The sequence below is a fragment of the Lynx rufus genome, unplaced genomic scaffold (assembly GCF_022079265.1).
Source record: "Lynx rufus isolate CCGP_SWC_20201006 ecotype Redwood Valley unplaced genomic scaffold, mLynRuf1.p SCAF_9, whole genome shotgun sequence".
Classification (NCBI taxonomy): domain Eukaryota; kingdom Metazoa; phylum Chordata; class Mammalia; order Carnivora; family Felidae; genus Lynx; species Lynx rufus.
This window is the reverse complement of record NW_025814897.1, coordinates 66,133,135-66,160,421: the sequence shown is the minus strand read 5'-3', so window position 1 is coordinate 66,160,421 and position 27,287 is coordinate 66,133,135. Positions and strand designations below refer to the sequence as shown.

The 27,287-nt window shown below is 35.8% G+C and overlaps 1 protein-coding gene across 1 annotated transcript; it reads left to right on the top strand.

The window, feature by feature from the left end:
• Positions 1-25,127, top strand: TMEM41B (transmembrane protein 41B). Its single transcript, XM_047071088.1, has 8 exons — positions 1-55; positions 177-302; positions 11,896-12,013; positions 14,237-14,365; positions 19,366-19,459; positions 20,013-20,117; positions 21,231-21,369; positions 23,219-25,127. The coding sequence occupies exons 2-8, from the start codon at positions 182-184 to the stop codon at positions 23,386-23,388; spliced, it is 876 nt and encodes a 291-aa protein (XP_046927044.1). The 5' UTR covers positions 1-55; positions 177-181; the 3' UTR covers positions 23,389-25,127.
• Positions 25,128-27,287: the final 2,160 nt, after the last annotated feature.

Below are 27,287 nucleotides of genomic sequence, written 5' to 3'. Positions count from 1 at the left end.
GCGCTGTAGGTTTCAGCAGAGCGTCGCTGTGCTCTCAGGGCTGAGGTCGTCTCAGGTGAGGTGGTCGCCCCGGAAGTGGCTGTGGCTGCGGCTGCGGCCCCTGGTGTAAGGAGCCTGAGGCGGAGGTGTTGTTAAGCGGGGGCAGCATCACCTCTCTTCCTTCACCTTCCCTGCAGCAGCCATGGCGAAAGGCAGAGTCGCCGAAAGATCGCAGACGGGGGCACTCCACACGACCCCTGTGGGGGACAGGGTAGCGGGGACGCGCGGTCTCATGACGCCAGGCAGCGGAGACTACTTGAAGGGTGAGTAGAACCGGAATCAGAGCTGGGCTTGGCCCAGAGGGGGTAGTGTGCCGGAGGGGCTTCGGAGTAGAGAGGACCCCGGTCTGTCCCAGGGATTTTCGAGGGGGCCTGCTTGGCACCCAGGGGCGCGGGAGCAGAGAGGGTTAGGGACCTGGGCTTGCTTGGTCTGCTGCCCACCTCAAGGCCAGACACTTAGGAGGTGGCTCGTAAATGCTGTTGTAGTTGAATTCAATTAAAAGAAGTGATGACACTGGCTTGTTTGAAGCTCAGGGAGGTTGTAAGCTTCATAATATTGAAGCTAGACAGAGCTGGAAGGAACTTAAAGACTCTTGCCTTATTTTCACTGATGAGGAAACTGAGGCCCAGAATGGATATGGAACTTGCATAAAGTCACAAGATTAGTCAAGTAGTAGTTAAGAGCAAGGATTTAACTATGTCGAGGTGCTACTTCCAAGTGGCCTGCTCAACCACTTATGACTTTGGACTTGTTATCTTTAAAAACTCAGTGTCTAAACTGTACAGTGGGGATGACAAAGGTGATAGTAATAATAGCTTAGCTTGCCGTGTGGATTACGCAAAAATAATGGATGTAAAGCATTTAGTGTAATGGCTTGTGTGGAGACTAAATAAATGTTAATTATTATCATAGCTGAGATCTCCCATTCTCAAGCTTTTTTCCATTACACCATTCTGGCATTTCTCTGAACTTTAAATATTATTTTAAGAAGAAAGCGTACCTGGAAGCTAAATACTTTGATTCCATCTTGGCATAGAGGTTTTCACTGCTTTTCAAAAGTTAAAATGATTAAATTCTTTAAATATTTTTTAAAAACCCCATAAACTTGAAGGGATCGTAACAAATGGCCATTGTGGTCCACCACCGGTGATGAGTAGGGAGAGGGTCTTTGAAGACTGTCTAGCAACATCATAAGTATAGACAACAATAATGTATTGCACACTTTAGTTTAAAATGTCTTTAGTCTAATTTGACTTTTTAGGCTTTCTGTATTTGGGTATTTCTCCATCTTATAGACAGTAGAGCCAAATAACTTCAAAACCCCAGAAATGAATTGTTGTTTAAGTATAAATCCACTCTAAATTAAAGGAACATTGTTTTGAAGATGCTGTTATGGAGAGTGACAGTAATCCAAGTGTGTCCTGAAGACTTCTTCAGGAAGTCTTTCCAGATAGATCATTTCTAAAGATTGTCATTTGGTTTGCAGTAGCAGTCAATTTTTTTTATTACTGATTTTTGTTGTTTTAACCTAAAGCTATTTGGAAAATAAAACCTTGAAACCTCCAAAATGCTTTTATAATTGTTTATCTTTTATCATTAGAATAACCCATTAACACAATTATTTTTATGATGCTATCAAACGACTTCTGTGCACTACACATCTATAGAAGGATAGAGGGAGATGTGAAGGCATGCCTTCAGGAAGAAGTAGGGTTTGCATTGTTAGAGAGAAGGTAAGGGATTCTGGGCGGAGGAAACATTAAGCTGGAAAGTTAGTGTGAATCTTTATGTCAGCAAACTTATTAACATTAATTTGTCAGGAATGGAGGATTTCTGTTGGGTATGGTAGGAGATAAGGTTGGCTATGATCAAAATAATGTTGGTACAGAGGGATTTAAGTGCAAAGTTAGTGGGTTTTTTTTTTCTTTAATGTTTATGTATTTATTTTGAGAGAGAGACAGCAGGGGAGGGGCAGAGAGAGAGGGAGAGAGAGAATCCCAAGCATGCTCCGCACTGCTAGCGCAGAACCAGATGTAGGGCTCAAACTCACAAACCATGAGAGATCATGACCTGAACTGAAACCAAGAGTGGTTGCTTAACCGACCAAACCACCCAGGTGACCAAACCACCCCGGTGCCTCATTGCAAAGTTAGTTTTTTGATCCATCCTGTTAATTAGTGATTTCCAGTGTTTTCTTTTTCTTCTCTGCCTCTCAGTTTCTGTCTCTGTGTCTCTCTCTTTAATTAGTGTTAGGAATTCTTTCTCTGGGCAAAAGATTTTGTAGATCCCTTACATGATAGGGTTTGGTTGCTTATGGTAATGGTAATGAGCCGGTGCTGTGGTGTCATTAGTAACTACTTAGCAACCAATTTTCCAGATTATGAAAAGCAATTTTTGTTAATTGCAGATGGTATCTAGTTTAACATCTCAAAAAAATTAAAGGTTTTGGAGAAGAGATAAAAATTTTAATAACTTTTTTTTAATGTTTATTTTTGAGAGAGAGAGAGATAGAGAGCAAGTGGGGGAAGGGCAGAGAGAGAAGGAGAAGAGCTTGATGTGGGGCTGGCTGAGTGTTGTGAACTGTGAGGTCATGACCTGAGCCAAAATCAAGAGTTGGACGCTTAACTGACTGAGCCACCCAGGCGCCCAAATTTTAGTTAACTCTTGATTGAGAAATACATCTATGTAACTTTGACAAATAGTTGTCATTGTGTGTATGCTTGAACTACTTTACATTCTACATGCAGTGTTTGGTATGTTTCAGTGGATTGCTTGCTATGACTCTGATCTCTAGTCTAACATCTGAGCCTTACAGACTGAGGACCACTGTGAAGACTTGACCAAGATAATAACACTGAGAGTCTAATTCTTGCATGATGAGGAAGAGTAAGTAAGAAGCACTTATGAGGCTCTTGATCTAATCTACATGCAAGAGTGCCTGAATGAGGGTATTTTATTTTCTTCTGTGTTATTTGTTCTGGCTGATTTGTTTACTAGCAAGTCATAGAAGTTTCCCACTTCGATTCAAGAGAACTGCTAGGACTGTGTTTTTTAAATATATATAGATCATCATCCTTGTGAGCAGCGAGAGCACTGTGAGATCAGTTGATGGGTAATGATGAGTCATTTTAAAAAATGGAAGAGAAAATAGAGTGCTTCACATGTAGTGGGGCATAAGTGTTTTTTGAATTTTATTTTTCGTTTTATAGATTTTTGTGTGTACTAATCATGATATAAAGCCATTTATTATGATTGCAGCCAAAAATGTTTGAGAAACATTGTCTCAAAGTTGATTTTACTACTTTTAGAAGACAATATTGTTCAACTTTGGATAATACACCCCTCTCAGATGCCTGTTCTAGATCCTGCCTTGTTTATTTGGTTCAGTAAATGTTCTTTGAGCATCTGCTGTGAGCAAGGTACTGGCTTAGAGGAAGAAAGAAGCTCTGATTACTGATAACCGGGAGTTAAGACTAAAATTGGCAACTGGATGTCAACCAAGGTGTTAGTATAATTTGTTGAGACAGTCTCAACCAAAATATTATGTATCAGGATTTTTGTGCTTATCAATAGAAAATACAATTGAAACCCTTGCTGAAAGAAGGTTGATTGATATATATAACTAAAAAATTGATAGATTAAGTGGGATTCCCTGGCTTCAGCCTGGAACCAGTGGTCCAATGAGCCCAGTGATCAGGATCAGATTTCTTTCATATCTTTGATGTCAGCTTTACCTTAAGGTTGATTTCTTGTGAAGGTCCAGGTAAGCTAAATACGTCCTTGATAACTTTGATAATGTTTTTCCTAGCATTGCCAATAAAAAATCTAAATATTCACACTGATTAGACTGTCTCAGATCAAATGCTTGTCCCTGAACCTATCACTGTTATCAGATTGGCTCAACCTGATTCATGTTTGACACCTAAAAAAATGGGAGTAGGAATGAGGCTAACTCAGTTTTCCCAAAGATGGATCTCTGTGATGGGTCACTCATGATTTTTCTCTATTTGTGCTCAACCATCTTCGTGAAGAAGGTGAATTTATATTACTGGTATTGGGTTAGATTAGATATAAGAAAAGGGTAAGGATTCTAATCAAAGGTGTTGCTTCAGATGATACATCATGAAATCGAGGTTGGGCATGGAAGGAAGAAAAGTGAGGAGCCCAAGAGAAGGGAGAAAGTGGAGGGAATAAGCTCACGAAAGAATAAAAGTGATCAAGGAATAGCATGTTGGAATTTAAAATGTCCAAGGTAGAGCAGTCTCGGGATGTGAGAACTTAGTGTGTCGCTGGAAGTGGGTGGCTAAAGTTGAATAGAAATGAACCTTAAAGACTTTTGAGCCTGGGTGGATCATCTAAATGGATGATGAATCTTTTAGGATTACGAAGAAATTTATTATAAGCTTGATCTCAGTCTTTGGCGAATGGAGGTGGGAAGCATCTGAAAGTGGTTAACTGAGTCTGAAGGTATGTGGATTGAATGGTACCACAATTGCAGGGCATAATCCTTAGAGAATGAGCTTTCGTACAAAATTGGTAGTGCCATTTTGTCTGCTACCTACAAACATGTTTTTTGTGTGTAATAGTCAATTATTTGTATTTTATAGTTAGCTGTTTACATTTATACTTGCTGATACTGCTACCATTTTTTTATTTTTAAAAATTAAAAAAAATTCTAAAGCCCTTGAAATAAAATTTACTTACAAAAATACTGCAGTAGATTCTTGTGACCTTGAACACTTGTTAGAGTTTCTGTAAAGAGATGGGTCTTTTGCTTCTTCATGGTAGAATCAAGTAAGTTTAGAAAACATTGAATGTTGAGAACCTGATGACCTGATGGACCTGATGACCAGTAGAGTCATTCCTAAAATCTTGCAGATTTAGGAAGATTTTGCTTTTCAAAGGTTTTTTTTGTATGTATGTATGTATGTATGTATGTATGTATGTATGTATGTATGTATTTAAGAGAGAGTGAGCACGGGAGAGGGAGGGAGGGAGGGAGGGAGGGAGGGAGAGAGAGAGAGAGAGAGAAAGAGAGAGAGAGAGAAAGAGAATCTAAAGCAGGCTCCATGATCAGTGTGGAACCTGACTCGGGTCTTGATCCCATGACCCTGGGATCATGACCTGAGGCGAAATTAAGAGTTGGGTGCTCAACTGACTAAGCCCCCCTATGCCCCTCAAAAGATTTTGATATGAAAATAACGAAAATAGGGAGCTACTATAGGGCCATTAAGGTTATGACTTTTCAGAATGGATATATGCATATTAGGAGTTAGAGAAAAGGTGATCTTAAGAGGAAGAATTGAAGATACTGGGTGCATAGAGAAGAGACAATTCTTTGAGCAGAATCTGGAAGGAAGTGTGTTGGCATTTAATGCAAAGATAAGGGGAAAGGAGCAAGGGAGGATAATTTGAGGAATAGATCTTTTTTTTTTTTTTTTTTTTTTTTCAATGTTTATTTATTTTTGGGACAGAGAGAGACAGCATGAATGGGGGAGGGGCAGAGAGAGAGGGAGACACAGAATCGGAAACAGGCTCCAGGCTCTGAGCCATCAGCCCAGAGCCCGACGCGGGGCTCGAACTCACGGACCGCGAGATCGTGACCTGGCTGAAGTCGGACGCTTAACCGACTGCGCCACCCAGGCGCCCCGAGGAATAGATCTTAAGGTAGAGATTGGGAAGCTCACTGAAGTGTGGAGGGAGTGTCATTGTTTGAGAATTGATGAAGATAGAATTGAAGGCTTGAAGAGACTTGAAATAGCCCTTTTGGAGTGTGCTGTGAAAGGATTATTTGCTAGTGATAACCTTATTTGAAGATAGAAAAAATTGTGAATTTGGAGGCTAAGAGAACATAATCTTGACTTTCTCTAGTAGTCTAATAGTAATTTTCCCCTGGGAGGAGGTTGGAAAGCAAAATATGGGGATAATTCAGATTGGGAATTGGTATGATGGAAGATGTGAAGGTTAATGAATGTGTAAAGTACTGTTGTGGGTAGCTCTAAATGCTAAATGACATGGCACATTATAAAAATGTATGCTATACATGTAGATGTATAATTATTATTAAAACAAGATTTTCAACTTTTATTTGTGTAGAACTCTAAATCAATTACATGCTAGTCTCTGGACTTAATAGAATTACACTCAAGAATAATTGTTGAATCATAATATCTAACAACCCCTAGTTACCAGTTAGTGTGAAAGAAAGGAGAGCTTCAGGGGTGCCTGGGTGGCTCAGTGGGTTAAGCAGCCTACTCTGGCTCAGGTCATGGTCTCGCGGTCCGTGAGTTCACGCCCCGCGTCTGGCTCTGTGCTGACAGCTGAGAGCCTGGAGCCTGTTTCAGATTCTGTGTCTCCCTCTCTCTGACTCTCCCCTGTTCATGCTCTGTCTCTCCCTGTCTCAAAAATAAATAAAACGTTAAAAAAAATTTTTTTTTAAAAAGAAAGGAGAGCTTCAATATTGAAGGTCATTTAGTTTCTGCATTCTCATCAGTTTGTTTTCTGTGTTACTGTTGAACACAATGCTTGACAAAATTTTCCTAATTTTAAAGAGTGCAGAAAATAGGTATCAAGTTAAACATGGAGGTTAATTTTATTCAAATGTCTACGTGTTTCATCATCCAACTGTAAGACAACAAGTAGCAGTCAGAGAAATGTGTACTCTGTCTGGGAGCATTCAGGGTAGTGTTCTGTAGTCCAGTTAAAGGTTGCCTGACACCTTTCTTCCCTCTGACTCCTTACTTAGGACTGGCAAATGAATAATGGGAAGAAAATATTATAGTTTAACTTTAAAGCTAGCTTGCTTAATGTCTTACTTAATTTTTTTTTAAAGATTTTATTTTTAAGTAATGTCTATACCCAATGTGGGGCTCACTCACAACCCAAGATCAAGAGTCTCTTGTTCTACCGACTGGGCCAACCAGGCACCCCTAATTGTTAATTTAAGAGAACTGTATAACCTGTTGAATTCTTTTTATATTTAACTACAGTATGGATTAGAAAGCTGTAAATTCTTATCTTTTAGTCTTCAACCACGTTTCTACCTGCTCTGTGAATCTTGCCTCCATTACTCCAGCCCAGTAATCTTGCTTTCCTATATACTCAAAACCCCTTTGTGCCATTCATTCCTTGGTAATCTAGCTAATGGTGCTATCAGTTTCTTAGAAGCAGAGATTGAGGAAAACATTTTGTACATAATAGATGCTTAGCAGATCGTCCTAAGCAACTCAACATTTGACTGCATACCTTGCAGAGGAGAAGTCCTGAAGGAAAGTACCAGGAAAGAGGTGGAGGTTGGGGGGGATATCAGCCATTTATTCTTACCAGTAATTCTTGTGTGCACAAATGTCTGCCATATGAAAAACAACAAAAAAAACAGTGGTTTTGAAGAGTTTAAAAGATGCCAGTAATATTAAATTATTTGTATCAGTCCTTTTTGTACTCTGGACTTGATTCAAGCAGGGAAGTAAGTGAAAAGTGAAGGCTGAGCAAGTTAATTCCAGGTAGATTTAAAAGTAGCATGCCTTTAAGAAGTAGCAGGCCTTTCGAATAATTGTACAGAGTATGTGTGTGTACATACACTTTGCTTTGATGTCAGCCCATAGAAAACTATGCCATAAACCTCAATGTTTATATATTACTTTTATTTCTTTTCCTGTGGATTACCTCTTTATTTAACAAAGTAGGAAAATAAAATTTTAACCTTGTGAGAAGTTTGTGTTTCAGTAGATTTTCTATTTAAAATCACATTTTTGGGGGCGCCTGAGTGGCTCAGTCAGTTAAGCGTCTGACTCTTGGTTTTGGCTCAGGTCATGATCTCACGGTTCATGAGTTCAAGCCCCACATCAGGCTCTGTGCCGAGCTCCCTGAGGCTCCCTCTCTCTCTGCCCCTCCTCTGCTCTCTCTGTCTCTCAAAATAAAGAAACTTCAAAAAAATAAATAAAAAATTAAAAAATTTAAAAAAATACATTTTTGGTTGAATTGGTTTTATTGCACACTGATTTTTTTTTGTCACTTTTGGCTGATTATTCTTTTCTTTTTAGAGTGAGTAAATATGATTTCTTAAATTCTCAAGAGAAGCATTGAATTAGATATCATAACCAAGGCAAAGATATGGACAATTAGGCATTTGTTATCATAAGATTCTGCAGAGGTCTTTTCATATTATGCCCACCTCAGATGTTTAAGATCTCCGTTTAATTTTCTGTGCTGCAAAACATACAAATACATTAGTGGATTAATGAACTATAGTGTTCAGTGGCAGGCATCCTGGTTTATTACTCCATTGAAGCCATCTTTTGTAGTATTTTATGATCCCATTGCTTCCTGCAGTAAATTTTAGAAATATGATACGAGTGGAGTGCCTGGGTGGCTCCATCAGTTAAGCGTCCAACTCTTGATTTCAGCTCAGGTCATGATCTCATTGTTCATGAGTTCAAACCCTACGTGGGGCTCTGTACCAAGTCTGCTTGTGATTCTGTCTGTCCCTCTCTCTGCCCCTCTGCAGCTCATGCTCTCTCTCTCTCAAAATAAATAAACTTAAAAAAAAAAAGAATATTTAAAAAAAAGTATGATATGAGCAAGTAAATTTCTATTTGTAACTTGGTTTTTGAAGTACAGTCCTTTTGGGGCGCCTGGGTGGCGCAGTCGGTTGGGCGTCCGACTTCAGCCAGGTCACGATCTCGCGGTCCGGGAGTTCGAGCCCCGCGTCGGGCTCTGGGCTGATGGCTCGGAGCCTGGAGCCTGTTTCCGGTTCTGTGTCTCCCTCTCTCTCTGCCCCTCCCCCGTTCATGCTCTGTCTCTCTCTGTCCCAAAAATAAATAAACGTTGAAAAAAAAAAAAAATTTGAAGTACAGTCCTTTTTTTTTTTTTAATGTTTGAAGTAAAGTCTTTTTTTTAACTTTAGTGTTCACATACTAGAGCTTGATAAACCTAATATTGTCTTTCAGAAAGTCAGCTTTAATGAACAGATAAGAACAATTTGTATCTGGTATATCAAAGCACCAAACCTAAGCAATTTGTGTTATAGCAGACATTATGAGTTGATTATACATGGATATTAAAGGGCTTTGGGGATATACTTTATGCCATTCGGTTCCTTAGGAATTTTTTTAATAGCGCAAGCTCCTTAGGGCCTCTATTTACTTACCTATAAAATAGGCAAAGTGGGCCATATTGTTTTCTCTTAAGTTTTAATGTACATGCAGATCACCTGGGTATCTTATTAAAACACAGATTCTGATTTAGTAGTTTTGGCATGTTGGCCTGAGAATGTGCATTTTTTAATGTTTGTTCTGAGAAACAGAGAGAGTGAGCTAGCAGGGGAGGGGCAGAGAGAGAGGATCTTAAGCAGGCTCTGCTCTGTCAGCATAGAGCCCAATGCGGGGCTTGATCTCAAGAACCAGGAGATCATGACCTGAGCTGAAACTGAGAGTCGGATGCTTAACTGACTGAGCCACTCAGGCGCCCTCTGAATCTGCATTTCTAACAAGCTCCTGGTGATACCAATTCATGTAGTTCACACAATACACCTTGTGTGGAGCTAGGTGGTTTGTATTGCTCCATGTTTAACATAGAATTGGGCAAAATCTTACCAATTCAGTTGTAAAATATATAAAACTACAATAAAATGAGACAAGGTATAAAAATGAAGTTTGTCTTTTAGTTAAGGCTTTTTGGTTGAAAGGAGCAGAAATAAGTTTAAACTAGCACCAATAAAAAAGGAGATTCTTTTTTTTTTTTTTAATTTTTTTTAACATTTATTTATTTTTGAGACAGAGAGAGACAGAGCATGAACGGGGGAGGGTCAGAGAGAGGGAGACACAGAATCTGAAACAGGCTCCAGGCTCTGAGCTGTCAGCACAGAGCCCGACGCGGGGCTCGAACTCACAGACCGAGAGATCATGACCTGAGCTGAAGTCGGCCGCTTAACCGACTGAGCCATCCAGGCGCCCCAAAAGGAGATTCTTCTAAATATATGAGACAATCTCGGGGCTCCTGGGTGGCTCAGTTGGTTAAGCGTCCAACTTCAGCTTATGTCATGATATCGCAGTTTGTGAGTTCAAGCCTCACATGGGCTCTGTGCTGACATCTCAGAACCTGGAGCCTGCTTTGGATTCAGTGTCTCCCTCTCTCTCTGCCTCTGCCATGCTCACTCTCTCTCAAAAATAAACGCTTAAAACTTTTTTTTTTTTTTTAAAGAGGCAATCTCACTGGCATCCGTGAGCAAGAAATGAAATATAGCTAGGCTTTAAGGGAAGTGGAAAGTTGGAAGTTAACAAGTAGGTTAGCTATAGCTCCCACTTGGGCTCTCTGGGTTTTTGTTTTAACCTCCACTCTTAGATTTTCTGGTACATGTCTTTGGCCTGCCTTGTCATTATCTGTGGCTTTCACTGCTTGATCTTTCAGCCTCAAGACATACCACCTCTTGACAACAGTATCTCTTTTAGTTCAAATTTTCAAGAGACAATTTGGTCAGCCAATAATGAGTTTCTACTTGAGTCAGGTGTCCAACCTTGGGCAAGTTAGCCTTCTGTTGTTTGGGAAGGTAGAGTGTTGGAATCAAACTGTAATAGGGCCAACGAGATTAGCCCCTTTGAGAGGAAGGGAAATATGAGAAAGTTTCCCTGAGGAGGAGGGTGTTACTCAACTGTGCAGTGACACCTATCTAATACGTTTATATAAATGTTTGAGAAGAAGAATTTGCCAAATGAACGAATAGAGTACAGGCATTTGTTTTAGGATACTTCATAAAAAGTATATATAAAAGTTACACAGGCAGTAGTTAGGGAGGGGCATAGTGGTAGATTCATTCTCAGAGAACTAAAAGTAATTCTTATGGTATACATATATTTTTTAATCCCCTGAGCATTAAAAGTATGTACATGGAATAATGGTAAATGTGCGCAATAAAAATTATGCCACCACTTCTGTTTCCACAGAGAGCACTACTAAGGTATCTTGGCCTTGCCTCCCCACTATTGACTACTTCCTGATGAAAACAGCTCATTCTTGCTCATTCTTCTACTTGCTCTTTCCTGGATCTCATTCCATACTTTTATCTTTTTATTTATTTATTTTTATTTTTATTTTTAGAGAGAGAGCATGTGAGCGGGGGATAGGGGCAGAGGCAGAGAGAGAGAGAATCTTAAACAAGCTCCACACTCAGCAAGGAGCCTGACACTGGGCTCAATCCCATGATGCTGGGATCATGACCTGAGCCAAAATCAAGAGTCAGACGCTCAACCGACTGAGCCACTCATGGACCCTATACTTTTATGTTGCATATAATTTTTTAGATAACACGAAGAGTACCTTGTGAGGGAATGTGAACAAATTCTGCCATTCTTGGAGTCCCAGAAAGCCACCCAAAACATTTGAGGCTCAACTATATTCTGAAGCGTTTGGTGTAAAAAGTACTGTATTAACATTCACCAGTTGTATTAGTCAGTTTCTGGGTTCTTGTGACAGTTGAAGTAATTGCCACTTTACCTCATTTTTCCTAAGAGGGCATTCTGTCTATGTTGTCAGCTCCCAATATAAATACATTTGAAAGTCAGTGATAGTAACTAGAGCAATGCCCTCTTTTCTCCTTTGGCTTATCAGCAAATCAATGCTGCAAATTCTGGTGTTCTGTTTTTTCATGCTTCTGAAATGGGTATATCCCCCCGAAGCAATATGCCTGGTTAATAAATGGCAAATACATTAGTAGTTAAATTTTTATGTTAAAACTGAGCAAAAGTATGAACAGTTTATTGGGGAGGAAAGTCGTTAAGGAAATTATTTGCTGACTTGGAATACTGTCTTTTCAAAATATTTATCTTAATTATAGCTTTTTTTTTTTTTTTTCCCTTTCAGAAAAAGCCTGTGCAGAAGCTGGGTCAGCAAGAATGTCACTTCTTATATTGATGTCCATTTTCTTATCTGCAGCTTTTGTTATGTTTTTGGTATATAAAAATTTTCCTCAGCTTAGTGAGTAAGTATACAGAAAGAAACTGAAAAATGCCTAGACATTTATAGATAAAGTAGATTAAAAGTTAAACTAATTTGAAGCAACGGAACTGTCATGGTGAGTGTATATTAGCTATCATGATTTGTAGCAAGTCTCTAGTGACACTTATTTAAATACTCTTTCCCAAATATGCCTCCTGATTTTCTGTGCAGGGTTTTCCTAGCACTGCTCCTGTAATTAAACCCTCATCTTTCTAATGGCTTTCAAATTAAAAATATATATATAACTATATTAAGAAATAGATTTTTATGTCATGATCCTGCAGGCATGTGCCTGTCCCTTGTACCCCGCTCACTTGCATACATGTATACATACAAAATGAAAGTTTCCTGAAACAGGTGGTGGTCTCTGATATTTTCTAAACTATTCTATTTACTTAATTTTTCATGCTAGTAGTGACCAAGCAAGCTTATTTTAAAATCCATAAAAGACGCCTGTGGTTTGAAAACCATCGATGCTCTTCTTCTCTGCTTTCCCTACCTTTCCATCTATGTTTCTCCCTTCCTTCTTGTGATCAGTTTGTCTGCTTCTATTCATTCATTTCTATCCCCACCACGTCTCTCTCTCCTAGCTCTTTTTCTTTTCTCTGTTTTATGGAAATGATATGACCTGAATAGGTAGTTTTCACAGTGAAATGGACTTTATAAAAAAAATAACTTGTATTATCTTAAATACATCCAAAACTCCTTAGCCAAAACCTTGGGGTGAAATGTGTTTCAGAATTTAGAATTTTTCCATTTTTGGACAGATAACATGGAACAAATACTGTCTGTTATGTAGTACCTCCAGCAGGATCTGGGGAAGGATCCCATTATCAAATTTATTAATATTTTTTGCAGAGGAATGGGCATGATAAAAGACTATGATATTTAAGTGTGGGTCAATTTTTGCTGAAAAAAATATGAAAAACTTTTGGTTTTCAGAGTTTTTTGAATTTTAGGGAAGAGATTATGGAACTGAAACATACTTTAAGAAGGCAGAATATCCCAGGGCTGTTTAACCACAGTAATACCAACCTATGTTAATCATAGATTACATAAAAGACTTTAAAATGTAGTTAGACTTTCAACCAGAGCCAGACTAGTGTGGTAATGGAGAACTGTGAAATATGATTTCAGGGTGTTTGGAGTTTCCCGTTTCCTCTAAATTCCTTTCAATAACAATTCCTCATGCTTGAAATTTTTGTAATTAAACTTATTTTTATTTTCATACTTTGATTTCTTATGTCAGTGTAAATGCCTTTGGGAGGCTAGCATGTTATATTGTTAGGTTACTATTAGTGTTATTGAATTTTAGATCCTTTCTGGTTTTGATCAAGGAGGAGGCAGTTAAGAGTTGACTGAAAGAGGGCTCTTAAGGTTGTCTTTGCTCCCAATCTGCTCTAAGAATGATAACATCACTTGTGTACAAGTGTGCTGTTATACACCTGTGATGTTCTGCTTATTTCTTTGTGTGTGTGTGTGTGTGTGTGTACACACCCCTATAAAGAGTTTTTTGGTTTTTAAATTTATAAATGAGAAATCACAGTTTACCTACTATTTTTATAGAAATTAGGCAGAAATCTATCATTGTTCTGCAAGATTGGTTAAATTGTATCATGTAAACAAATGGGCACAATATACATTAAACACAAACGTAATTATTTGAGCCTTTTATAAGTAAGAAATTCAGTTCCAAATAAGGCACCAAATATAAAGTAAGATTAATAGAAAAGGAAAAATGTGTAAGTTTTTATCTGAACTTTGAGTCGAAATATTCCAGAAGATATGTGAACTGTAAATTCATCAAAAATTTTACTTAATTTTAGTTGTAATTAATTATTGATTTTAGCTTCTCATGAGGATTACCCAAAATGATGTTAAATATGTTTTGAATATGCTAACATCAGTTCACTTTTTAACTCAAAATTTATACCAGCGTTGGAGCAAATGCTTTTAATCTAATTTAGTTTGGGTCATTCTGAACTTTCATACATAGATAACATGTCTCAAGAAATTATATTAAATCATTAAGAACAAATATTTATAGACTTTTGAACTTAAAACTTATGAATTTATGGTTAATATAATACAGATCAAAGCGCCAAATCATTTTGGATAAAACTTCATGTTTTGAACTTGATTTTGATATTAATTATCTTGGCAAATTTCTGCTTTAAAATTTTTCACTTTAATTTTATTTCTTTAGAGAAGAAAGAGTGAATATGAAGGTTCCCAGAGATATGGATGATGCCAAGGCTCTAGGAAAAGTTTTATCCAAATATAAGGACACCTTTTATGTACAAGTACTTGTAGCTTATTTTGCTACATATATTTTGTATCCTTTTAACTAAAAAAACTGTTAATCTAGTTTTGTTCAAGAAAGAGGTCTTAAAGGGTCTGTTTAGTTATGCATAACTATTTTTTTCTTTTAAAAGTTATTAATTTCATGTAACATTAAATAAAATATTGAAAAATTAAATGGAAAAAATTCTCACTTTAAACCTATCTCCTCAACTCAGTTATTATTTTTGAATATTTACTACCAGTTTGTTTGTATTCTGCTTATTTCACTTATCATAAACATTTTCCTCTCCTCTGCATTATTCAAGATAATTATCTATTTAATTTATGATTATATTAGTTAATTGATTATTTTAATTTAGTTTATTTATTTTGAATAGTCACCACAGCATAATTTTTAAAAATACTCCCTTAGGTTTGAAGATATAATTTGTAATTAATTTTTTGCTTTTATACATGTTGGGTTATAAAACTTTCTGTTTGTGATTTTTTTCTTCCATTTAATGGTTTCTTTGTAAAAAGATCTTAAGTGGAAAATTAGTCATTCAAAGGATATAAATTTTTAAAATAACTCTTGGATGTATTTCTTTGTTTTATAGAAATATATGTTGTATTAATTAGTCAGGAAAATAGCTTTATTCTTCCTGCGTATTTTCAAACTGCTTATGCTACTGGTGATTAGTCTTCCAGTTACGAGCTTTAACTTCAATCTGATTTTTGTATCTTTTATTTTAATCCAACCTATTTTCAAATCTTCTCGTTTAATGAAACACATTATCTCTTGATCCTGTAAAGGTAATCATTCTCCTTTTGAAACCAACATTTATTTTTAAAAGTTAAACTAGTTACTTTATTAATTCTCTCAAACTCTTTATATTCTTGCTTCCTGTTTTATTTCCTGAATTTCTTTTGGCTTATGGGACTTCGCAATTAAAACTTTTTCTTGTAAAATTCATTAGCATTTTCTTTTCTTGGATTTATATTAGACTAGATATTATGTATTTAACATATATATATGTTTTTCTATACTTGCCTCCTTATATAAATGTTGTCAGTATATTCTTAAATACCCTGAAGCAGTTATTCCTAGCATAAACAGTTTGTTATTAAGTATGTTAACAAAAACTTTTGCTGATAATACAAACATTATTCCTTTATCTACCTGGTGAGAATACATTTTTATTTAGGTGCTTTGTCATCTTATTTATTATGAGAAAAATCCAAATTTGGGAAAAATTTAGAGAATAATTATTATGCATCTGTCTTTCAGCGGGTTATTTGGCAGCTATTTGTAAAGTGATTTAATAATACATAAATTGTTTTAAGAAATCCATAACTGCTCCCCTTTCCTACTAACTCCATTTTAGAACCCATCTGGGAAAACCATAGTGTTCCATAGTGTTAGTGTTAGACTTAAAGGTTATTTTGCCTCTATACACTTTAACCATAAATTAAAATATTTTCCTCAAGTAAGATAAAAACTTGATTCCTTTTTTTAATTTGGCATTTATAAGGTTTTTGTGAACAAGGCATATAGTTTTTGTTTACTTTGGAAAGTCATCTTTTTTTTTTTTTTTTTTTTTTTTACCCTACTTTGCCTCTCAGCTTTGGGAGGGATAACATGTCTGAGGGATAAAGGAGATACCCACTCATAAGGTCAGTCAACCAGTTAGCATAAATGGATCTTGACAATCTCTGGGGTTATAAATGTTATAGCCTAGTTGTCTTAATATCCATATGCAAATTAGTAGAAAAGGATAAACTGTCCTATAGAAAGTGAATTGAAAGTATAAGAAGGGCTTTATTATTACAAAATACATTTGGTTTGAAGTTTTAAATTTTATCAATTTTTTAATTTTTTTTAATGTTTGTTTTTGAGAGAGAGAGAGAAAGACAGAGAGTATGAACAGGGGAGGTGCAGAGAGAGAGAGAGAGAGGGAGACACAGAATCCGAAGCAGGCTCCAGACTCTATGCTGACAGCTCAGAGCCAGACTTGAACTCAAGGACCGCGAGATCATGACCTGAGCCAAAGTCAGACGCTTTACCGACTGAGCCACCCCAGGAGCCCCTAAGCTTTACATTTTAAATATTGGTTAATAGTAAAAATACATATATTGGTTAATATTGTCAATTCAGGAGGTTTTATTGCATATTGTTATTGTTGCCTTGATATGTAAGTGATTGTAATGATTTCACATCTCATTTTAGATTTTTATAACATAACTTGTTAAATTCATGTTGTCTTATAATTTTCTATTTTCACTTTTGAATCTTAAGCTCTTTATTAAAAAGATACTTTTTAAAATTCAGTGAACAAAAAAGAGAAAAGACTTTATCTTAGGGCATATAACTGATACAGTGTTAATTAATAGAAAGAAATATAATTGAACAACATGTAATTTTTAAATTTTCTAGTTGACATTAGAAAAAGTAAAAAAACACTTGAAATCAATTTAAGTAATACATTTTACTTGAACCAATATGTCAAAATATTATCATTTTAACACGCAATCAGCATAAAAATTGAGGTATTTTTACATTCTTTTTTCACACTAAGTCTTTGAAATTTGTGTTTTGCACTCATAGCACTTGAGTTCAGACTACGTACATTTCAGTGTCTCCATAGTTACATATGGCTAGTGGCCACCGTCTTCAGCAGTGTAGTATTAGTACCTTCACTGGTATTATGTAATGTCAAACTTGAATATAAATGGCTTTTTACATTATAATTATTTTATTCATAATCAGTTTTCTAATTTACTAATTATATTCTAAGTACAAATCTAGTGTTTTGAGCATTCAAAGGTAGAACAACTATTTCCATCTGGGGCACTAGGGAATTATGGGTAGAGATGGCACAGTCTCATTCTGAGCAAATCTAGAGCAGAGCTTACAAGCACAGGGTGTGGTTAACAAGTGATCAGTTATCCAGTTTAGTTGGACTATAGGGTGTGAAAAGGGGAGGATAGAGACACAAGTGTAGGGAGATAGGACAGACACTGCACTCAGACTGTAGAGGACTTTGAGTACCAGGCTGAGGAATTTAGAATATTCAGTGGTATTGGGTAGTCACTGAAGACTTTTGAGCTATGGATGACATTAAATGTGTCACCATCATCTCTTTTTTTATTTCCCTAAGGCTAAAATCTTAGGGTAATTTAAAAATTTCTTTTATTATGGAAAATTTTAAACCTACACTAAAGTAGAGAAAATCATACAGTGGACTCCTGTGTACCCATCATCCAGCTTCAGTAGTTATCAATATTATACCAGTTTTGTTCTTGGTGGTTACCTTTCTTTGGCTTTGTATTTTGGGCTGTTTAGAGAAAAAAGGGAATAGGTAGAGGACCCTGTTTAGGGTTGGGAAAGGAAGATAACATTTACTTTGATTTAGGACATCCAGAATTTTAAATATTCAAATAGAAGTATCCGTACCCAAATGTCAGCAGGGAACTGGTTGCATAAGCCATGGCAAGTCTAAACACTGGAGTGTACTCTAGCTATTTAAAAATGAGAAATGTCTCTCTATGTGGTTAAGGCATTCTTACCTCCAGGATATAATGTTAAATGAAAAGAGCAAGGTGCAGAATAGTAAGTCAGTATGCAATGTTTTATCTAAGCAGGGGAGGATGATATGAGTACACACATACACAAGGAGATAATTTATCTGTTTTTGAAAAGAAAAATTATTTTTTTTAATGTTTATTCATTTTTGAGAGAGCACAAGCAGGGGAGGGGCAAAAAGAGAGAGAGAATCTGAAGGAAGCTCCAGGCTTAAAGCTGTCAGTGCAGAGCCAGTCGTGGGGCTCAAACTCACAAGCCTGATCATGACCTGAGCCGAAGTTGGATGCCTAACCGACTAAGCCACCCAGGCGTCCCAAGAAAGGGTATTTTTAAAAGCCAATACAATGTTTACCTGTGGGGAGAGAGATGACAGAGGGATGGAAGTCATTCTCTAGGTGTACTTTATTGTGTAGATTTGACTTTAGAACCAAGTAAATATTTTACATAATTATAAAATGAGTTAAATCAGAGTGAAAAAATAAACAGGAAAAAAATCATTACTTTTGGCCGTGAGACGGGTGGATGAGTAAGTCAGGTTGCAAGGAGACAGGGAGAGAATCTCCTCTGAGGAAGTGAAGGTGAGGCATACTAGCTGTATAGAATACGATGGTCAAGGAAAGCCTAGGTTTTCTTGAGTTCATAGGCATCAGAGTGGGTTTATACAGCAGGGATCCTGTGGAAGAGCAAGAAACTGAAGATGAAAGAAGCCAGAAAAAAGAAAGGAGATTGAGATGAAAACATGAATAGAGTAGGAGAATGGGTGAAGATAGAAATTTTAAAAGAAGCGTAGACGTTGAAGGAATTCACTCTGACTTGTAAGTAAATCATGTTAGGGGTTTTTAAAAGGGGGTAGGGGGATTCCAGACTAAAACTGGGAGCAAACAGGAAGTAGTAAAAAGCATAATTCTTAAAAGTAAGGTTTGTGATCTTTATTCTGTAACCCCTATCCTTTTTTTTAATGAGTAGTGCATTGAGGTAAATGTTTATAAGTTAAATTAGAAACAAGTAATTATCATACCCTAGATTTCCACAGAAACCATGTTTCTTGAACACATTTAGGAGTAAATGCAGTGCATTAGAGAAGCATATAAGATTACTGAAGACCTTTGTTCTCTCTCTTTCTCTCTCTCTTTTTTTTTTTTTCCCCTCCCTTTTGTTTCTTTTGCCAAGTGCCCAGTTCTTTATCTGGAACACATTGGATATTTGTCTTGGTTTTTCTTTCAGTAACACACTCTTAATAGCATTGTATTTATAATAATGCTAGAAAATGGTCAATTTAGAGTTAAAGGCATCATAACTGATGGTTTTTTAAACTTTTAGATACAATTTTGCTTTCTTAATACTGAGATACAGATATAATCTTATTAACATGATAACTTCTTTATTGATACTTGTTTTCTGAAATGTTTGATTTGTCTTTTAAAAATTCCATTGTATTATGTTTTAATCCTTAACTTAGAAGTTAACAGCTTGCAAACATTTGCTATTCCAGGCTCTATATTTCTCAGTATACTCTCAGGGTTTCTTTATCCCTTTCCGCTAGCCTTATTTCTTGTTTGTTTGGTAAGTATATAAAATGAATTTGGGAAACTAGAAAAAAAGTAGCTTTTGATAGAATGATGAGGGAGAAGGATGGCATCTGGTCCCACTAGTTTGTGTAAACATAAACTCATTAGTTTTAAGAGGTGATTAATGTTTAAGTAATATCTTTTAAGTCCCCCCATAAGCAGATGTTATAGTTTGCTTTTTTCCTAGAACAGGGGCATCACAGACTTAAGTCCAGAGCTGGAGGTGGTATTTTCAAGCATAGCAGTTGAAAAAAAATTTGCTTTTAAATTTTATTCTTAGGCTAGCTAGATGCTATTATTAACTATTTGGATGTAATCACTAAGTTTAATCATAAGTGCCAGTTTGTTTTAGTTATTCTCACTTTAGTTATAATTTGGTCTGAGAAGGGACTGGATCAGATGGGTTCTTGTTCTCTGCACGAGAGATGTCATGTAGAGTACCCTCCCTTAACCCCCCAAAATATATACTAGTTGAGCTTTAAGTGACTATATCCATGTGACTAAGATGGAAAAGTACACAATGCTTATGGCTTTTTGTTATTTCCTAGTGTTCTGGACTCGGTGCCTCATTCTGCTATATGCTCTCCTATTTAGTTGGGAGGCCAGTTGTATACAAATACCTAACAGAGAAAGCAGTAAAATGGTCACAACAGGTAAACATGTATTTTTTTTTTTTTAAGTTGTTTAGTGTCATTCTGTGCCTAATTGGGAGGTCAGTGTATAGTCCCTACATAAATTAACCCAGACTCAGGGCTTTAATAAAAATGATTTTTGACCAAAGTAAATTATAGTAGTAGTAGGCAAATAATGAATGTTAATCATTTCAAATATGCAGTTTCTGTACTGTAACAGTAATTGTAATTCTTCATTCCTAGTAAGTTCAGTCAGAGCAGAGAAGTCATCATTCTGGTGAAGACATTCACATATTTGGACACCTCACCTGTTTTGTGTTGATGCAGTCCACTGTCAGGGGGTCACTGAAAAACTTTTATCAACCAACTCCTTGAATGTATTTCATCAGTAGAAATGACTGTTCTCTTTAGTCAGGATTTCTACAAAGACATGCAATGACAAATATAGGCACCACTACACGGAAAGGTTTAATATGATGTTGCTAAGAAAATCTTATTTTTAGAAAGAATTGGAAGAAACAACCTGTTAAATCTCAAAGGAATTGCAGAAATCGTTCTGCCTTACCCTTTTGTTTTACAAACTAGGAGATAAGAAATTAAGCATTTTGCTGCAAATCACAATCATTATTTGTAAAACAAGATTTAGAAGTATAAACTGCTTTTATTTAATTGACTAAATATCTCCCTATACTTGTTCAATCTCACTTATCTAATGAATGAATCACTTATGTAATATATATCATAACACAAAAATAAAGATTAAATTAGAAGCTAGGTTTACTGATGTGCTATACTAGCCTTTTACATTATAGGAAGTTAAAAATTAATCACATGATATGTATCTTATGTATAGTTATAAATTTAATTTTGCTCTTTCAGGTGTAAAGGGTCATTGTTGAGCCATCTAATAGTGCAACATTAAGCTATATGTACAATTAAAAAAAAAAACAAACTCATCTCATGTTACTTAGCTTTGGTAATGAGATCATTGTCATTTTCAGGTTCCTATGTTGATCATTTCTGCTGGATAGATTCTGAACTATCAGGGAATGAGAATTTGAAATAAGTATATTAAGGAACTTTTTCTCGATATTGGCCTTATCTTGATCCTAACTGGTTTCTTTCTTATGACAGGTTGAGCGTCATAGAGAACATCTCATTAACTACATTATATTTTTGAGAATAACACCATTTCTGCCGAATTGGTTTATTAATATCACATCCCCTGTGATAAATGTGCCATTGAAAGTTTTTTTTATTGGCACTTTTCTAGGTAAGGCCTCTGGTTCACGCTGTGTTAGAACTCGTGTACATACCTAACAGTGTCCAGCTGGGCTAGATTTCATGTTCTTTGCACATATTTCAGCACAGAGCCTGGCATACATAAATAGCTATCCTGAAATGTTTGCTGGATTGTGTTGATTTAAGTGTTCCTTCTTTAAAATTTTTTTTTTAATGTTTATTTATTTTTGAGAGAGAGAGACAGAGACAGAGCATGAGTGGGGAAGGAGCAGAGAGAGGGAGACACAGGATCCGAAGCAAGCTCCAGGCTCTGAGCTGTCTGCACAGAGCCCAGTGCGGGAACTGCGAGATCATGTCCTGAGCCGAAGTCGGACGCTTAACTGACTGAGCCACCCAGCCGCCCTTGTGTTACTTGTTTTAAAGAAGACTACTTTATTGGATATTTTTTTAATCATAATAAAAGTGTCCATTTCGAAATACTGAACTTTAATTTTCAATAGAGTTGATTCTATTTTCTTTTTATTGACGTTAGTATTTATTATGGGCATTACGAAAAGTATGGGGGATACAAGGATTCTTGCTTTCAAGGAGCTGGCACTTAATTCTGAAATTAATTAGTGGACGTAAAGATGCTTATGTATTTTGTGAATTCTGATCATTCTTTAGTAAGAGTATTCTGCTTTTCTTTCAAATTTAATTTGAGTTGTTTAGATACCAACGAAGTGAACAGACCTCTTGTATTAAGTATCAGTTAAAGTTTAAGTTAATACTTACAGATCTTGAAAAGAATAATCAAAATCAGTTTTTTGTTGCTGCTCTTAAAGAATTCATTGAGAAACTTAAAAATCTTAGGGATATTTTGGATTTTGTAAAATAATGTTACAGAATCAGAAGAGAGAATTTTGTCCCCATCTCTTTAATTTTACAGATGGAATACCCACAGATTTAGTTAACTTCAACTTTGGCTAAAGTGACTTTTCCAATTTGTTCTGGTTTTTAATAAAATGTAGTTGTTCCATCCATGCTGTGGTATAAACTGTTCTTACTCATATTTTGAGTATCTTTCCATATCTGAGTATCTCCTACCACTTCATTTTTATTTTAAGTATATTCTGTCAAGGATGAATGACAGTTTACTCAATCTTATTGTTGAACATTTAGATTGTTTCCAGATTTTTTGTTGTTTATAATGCTTTGATGGACATCCTTGAGCCTAGGTCTTTGCTCAGGTACATTAGTATTTCCTAAAGTGCAAATTGCTGGATCAAAGCACATTCTTTTTTTAAAAGCTGTTAAGAAATGTTCTAAATTATTTTCTAGAAAATTTTCTTGAATTTTTAAATTCCTTATCCTCCAGAGGTAGTTGAAAGATTGAATTCTTTATATGGAAATAAACTTGAGGGGCCTTATTTATTTTTAATTTATTTTTAATGTTTATTTATTTTTGAGAGAGAGATAGAACACAAGCTGGGGAGGAGCAGAGAGAGAGGGAGACACAGAATCAGAAGCAGGCTCCAGGCTCTGAGCTGTCAGCACACAGAGCCTGACACGGGGCTTGAAACCACAGTCTGAGATCATGACGTGAGCCAAAGTTCATGCTTAACCGACTCAGCCACCCAGGCACCCCGTGGGGCTTTAAATTAAATAACAATGTACCAAAACAGAGATTACTATATTCTTGTAAGAAATTTTATACACACAGAAAATTTTAATTTTTTAAAATTTAAACATGGGTTTATTTGAATCAGTTTAAAATAGTACATTACAAAGTGTTAGAATAATGTCAGTGCTGTTTTGAGTTCTGAATAATTTTGTAAATATAAAATATATTATAAAATTTTATTTTTTAAAAATGGTTATGTTTTTCTTTTTTCTTTTAGGTGTTGCACCTCCCTCTTTTGTAGCGATTAAGGCAGGAACAACACTGTACCAGCTTACAACAGCAGGGGAAGCTGTTTCCTGGAACTCAGTATTTGTTCTAATGATTTTGGCTCTTCTTTCTATTCTGCCAGCCATCTTCCAAAAAAAACTAAAGCAGAAATTTGAGTGAGAAATCATCTGGGTTTCAGTTTTCCTATCATCATCATCATCATCATCATCATCATCTCAGGATTGGCAGGCTTAGGTGTTAAAATCACCTCTTCAGTAATTGAAATGAGTTTGTAAAATAAAATTTCCTGTCACACAGTTAAAATAATTCATGTAAGAGGTAAGGGAGAGAAGAAAGTAAAAGTGGAAATTGATATATTACGAAAAGTACTGTCAGTAGTTACGATAGACATCTTCTAAATTACTACTCCAACGGTAGCTGTAGATAATCAGTAGCTGTGTAGTGGGAAATTCTTGATCCAACTGATTCAATTTAATAGTTTCATGAACTGGCTATCATATTTATTCTTGACTTGATAATTTAATATTTTCCTCTCTTTTCCCTTACTAATAACTGAAATAGGGAAAGCAAATACAAAATACAAAAGGAAAGATTCTAGATTTGTAAAAATAGTATTGCAGTTCTTGCTAATGTTAGCCTTCTTCAAGAGCGTAAACTTGAAAACTAAAGCTCAAAAGGGAGATTTACGTTTTCTTCCTTTTTTAACTTTGAGGTAATGGATTTGTTTAGAAGGTACATCTGGTGGACTACTGAATTTGGAAAGGATATCAAGCTGTATCTGTTGTGTAAATTTTATTTTTGTTTATTCCTGTTCTAGATTATCATGGGTTAGTCTGAAATTTAAAATTCTGGCCAGTCTGTTTCCATCTTTTTTTCTAGCTTTCACCGTATTTCTACTGTGCATATAAAAATGGCAATTACATGATAATTGTATTATATTGGTGTTGATGATTTATATTCAGATAATATTTTGTTACACAGTCCCCCTTTACTATCTCAAAAGGGGATCAAAAACAAACATTCAAAGTATGCAGTTTTTAGATGATAGGTTAATTATATTACTTTATATTTTGAAACGGAAGCAGTGGCAGCGCAACACTTAAGTGGTTAAATATAGTTTATTTGTTTCAATAACTGTAAAATTTACCTCATTTATTTATTGGTCTGGTCATTAAAATATGTATTATATAATTATCCTTTTTATGCATGATATAAGAATGCCTTGTTTTGGGTTTTTTTGATAGCTTTTTTGTTTGGGGCTGCTTTTGATTAATGCAGTTACCCAATTTAGTGTGTTTACTTTTTATAACTCCAAGTAAAATTAAATCCTTACATGGTAACTACTCTATTTAAATGGTCCTGGAAAAGCTTAAACAGCTTTCTGCTGCTTGCTTAATGGTAGTACCCTTGATTTCCTGATTCTAGGACATAGCTGATATCTAAGGTACTTTGTCAGTTTTACCTTCACCCAAGACTGTCACGTTGAAAAGTACTTTAGCTGTGGGAGAAATCCTTGTATGTTTTTATTGTGAGAGGAATGGTCATCCTCAAAGCCTGTTTCTACTACATAATGTGGACTGATTATTTTTTCTATCACAGTATTAACAAATGGATTTATTGTAAATACAAAGAAAATATATTAATTAATATACTATTCTTACGTCACCTGGCCCTTTGTGTGAAATTATTTGTATTCATTTCTAGCAAGGTTTTTCTTCCTTCCTTATTGGCCAGAGATTGAGTGATAAAGCTTTTGTTATTTTTACAAATGAACTTAAAAACAGAAGTCTTTTTGGACAAAGTTCACTAAATATTACTGTATAAAATGTAATTGAATACATTTTTATCAGACTTTTAAAAATAAAAGTAAGAGCTTGGACTCAAGAGAAGCCTATTTACTCCAGTGTGTATATATTATGTTTATTCTCAGAGTATTATCCCTATCCTTATCATTGATTCTATCCCTTCGCGGATTATTTTTTTCTGAGTTTCTTAGAAAATTGAGCTGCCACTTGGGTGGGGTATATATTCTTCTCCCAAGAGAATAGCCAGTCTTTTTTAGATTCATCGTAATTGGCTGCACCCTAAATGTAGTCAGTGGTCTATATTCATGGATATGTAGACTTAGTCTGATACCAGATTCAAGCTTCAGCCACATCTTGAAGACAATCACATAATAATCACCACCAGAGAGCAAGTATGTGTACTTGCAAATAGAGGCAAATAGGCTAACTAGGTAGCTGACCCACTGAGACTGCTAAATAATTAGTTAATGGCCTTTCTCTGGAGTTCTATTTGAATATAATATTTCCAAGATACTTAATAAATGCAAATTAAAATGTAATAAGAATAAATTGTACTGAAAAATTTAAATGTAGTACTTGGGATTTATTTCATGGAAGTATTTATGTTAAAACAAACTTGCATTGAATAAAAAGTAACATTCTCCTACAATTCTGATGCACATTTTCACCTCTAAGAACAAAGAAAATTTTGAAGACCTTTTATTTTTATAGTTGGGTTTTGAGAGTCTTAAATCAACTTTTCAAATTGTAGAGGTGGGGCGCCTGGATGGCTCAGTTGATTAAACATGCATCCGTGTGCTGACAGAGTGGAGCCTGCTTGGAATTCTTTCTCCCTCTATCTTGCCCTACCCCCACTTATGCTGCTCGCTCTCTCTTTCTCAAAATAAATAAGTTAAAATTGTAGAGGTAAGTAAATACAGGTAAATATCTAAGTTTCTAGTTTATATAATGATTTCTTTATAAAAATTCTTTGTCCTTTTGAAAATGGTTAGAATAAATCAAAAGGACTGAAGCTTTCCTCATGTTTAAATGATCATTCACCGCTTGTAGTTTAGATGTTTAGAAAGTGGATCTTAGTGCAAAAATATTTTACATATTTTCTTCCTTACCTGGGAAAAACTTGCTAGGCTGGGTGACATTAGGAGGGATTGTTTAAACTCTAGGCCTCATTTTTCTCATCTGGAACAAGTGAGTTCTAAGGTCCAGGTTCCTTACAGCTCAGACATGATAGAATTCTGAAATTAATGAAAAATATTAATAAGCCCCTTTTTTAAATGTTCATTTGTTTTGAGAGAAACCGCACGCATGAATGGGGGAGGGACAGAAAGTGAAGGGGAGAGAGAATCCCAAGCAGTCTCTGTCAGTGCAGAGACCGATGCGGCCTCGATCCCCATTGACCCTGGGTTCATGACCTGTGCCCGAATCAAGAGTTGGATGCTTAACCCCATCGGTGGCACCCCAATAAGCCCTTCTAAATAAAAATATTTAAGCATATCTTGCCTTCTATAGCTTGTTTTATAGCTTATAGTGTGCTTTCATGTACATTATCTCATTTAGACAAATTAACCATTTTATTTGTAATGAAATATTTCAGAAAACAAAAGGGCTATTTCCATTTGCTTACTTTGCTAGTAATACAAAGTAGGGTAAGATGGAAATTGTATAGGGGGCTAAAAGGACTCTTCTAATAGAAAAGTCTTCTTGTCCTGGAAATATTTGGTATGAAAAGCAGAAACCATAATATCAAGTCTTATGATGACCACTAAGTATTAGCAGGGACTGTATTTTGAGAGTAGAAGGTGGGGAGACTCACTGAATTCCTAAATCCAAGGTTCAGTATCATCCAGCATCTGGAGCTGTGCCAAATGGGTACTCTTGTCATGATGACTGAACTGCTAGGTAAAGAGGGCTGGGGAGTAGAATTGACTCAGTATATTAACCATGAGAGTTCTGGAGCACCACCTCAAAGTCTGAGGGGAGTTTTAAAAACTACTCAGATCAACATAACATGGAAGTCAAGGGAGGGAGGGAATATACTGTTCAAGTTTGTACATTTTATTTTATTTATTTTTTTTTTCAACGTTTTATTTATTTTTGGGACAGAGAGAGACAGAGCATGAACGGGGGAGGGGCAGAGAGAGAGGGAGACACAGAATCGGAAGGGTTTGTACATTTTAGATGGCAAACTAGTCATATTTTAGCATTGTCTCAACTTTCTAGAGTGAGTCTCTAAGAATCTTCATCATGAAATTA

Bases quoted from the DNA above. Each gene is read 5' to 3' on its own strand.
- TMEM41B (XM_047071088.1), top strand. From the start codon at position 182: ATGGCGAAAGGCAGAGTCGCCGAAAGATCGCAGACGGGGGCACTCCAC. The intron at 19,460-20,012 runs GTAAGTATATAA...GTTATTTCCTAG, and splicing joins CCTTATTTCTTGTTTGTTTG to TGTTCTGGACTCGGTGCCTC. The intron at 21,370-23,218 runs GTAAGGCCTCTG...TTTTTCTTTTAG, and splicing joins TTTTATTGGCACTTTTCTAG to GTGTTGCACCTCCCTCTTTT.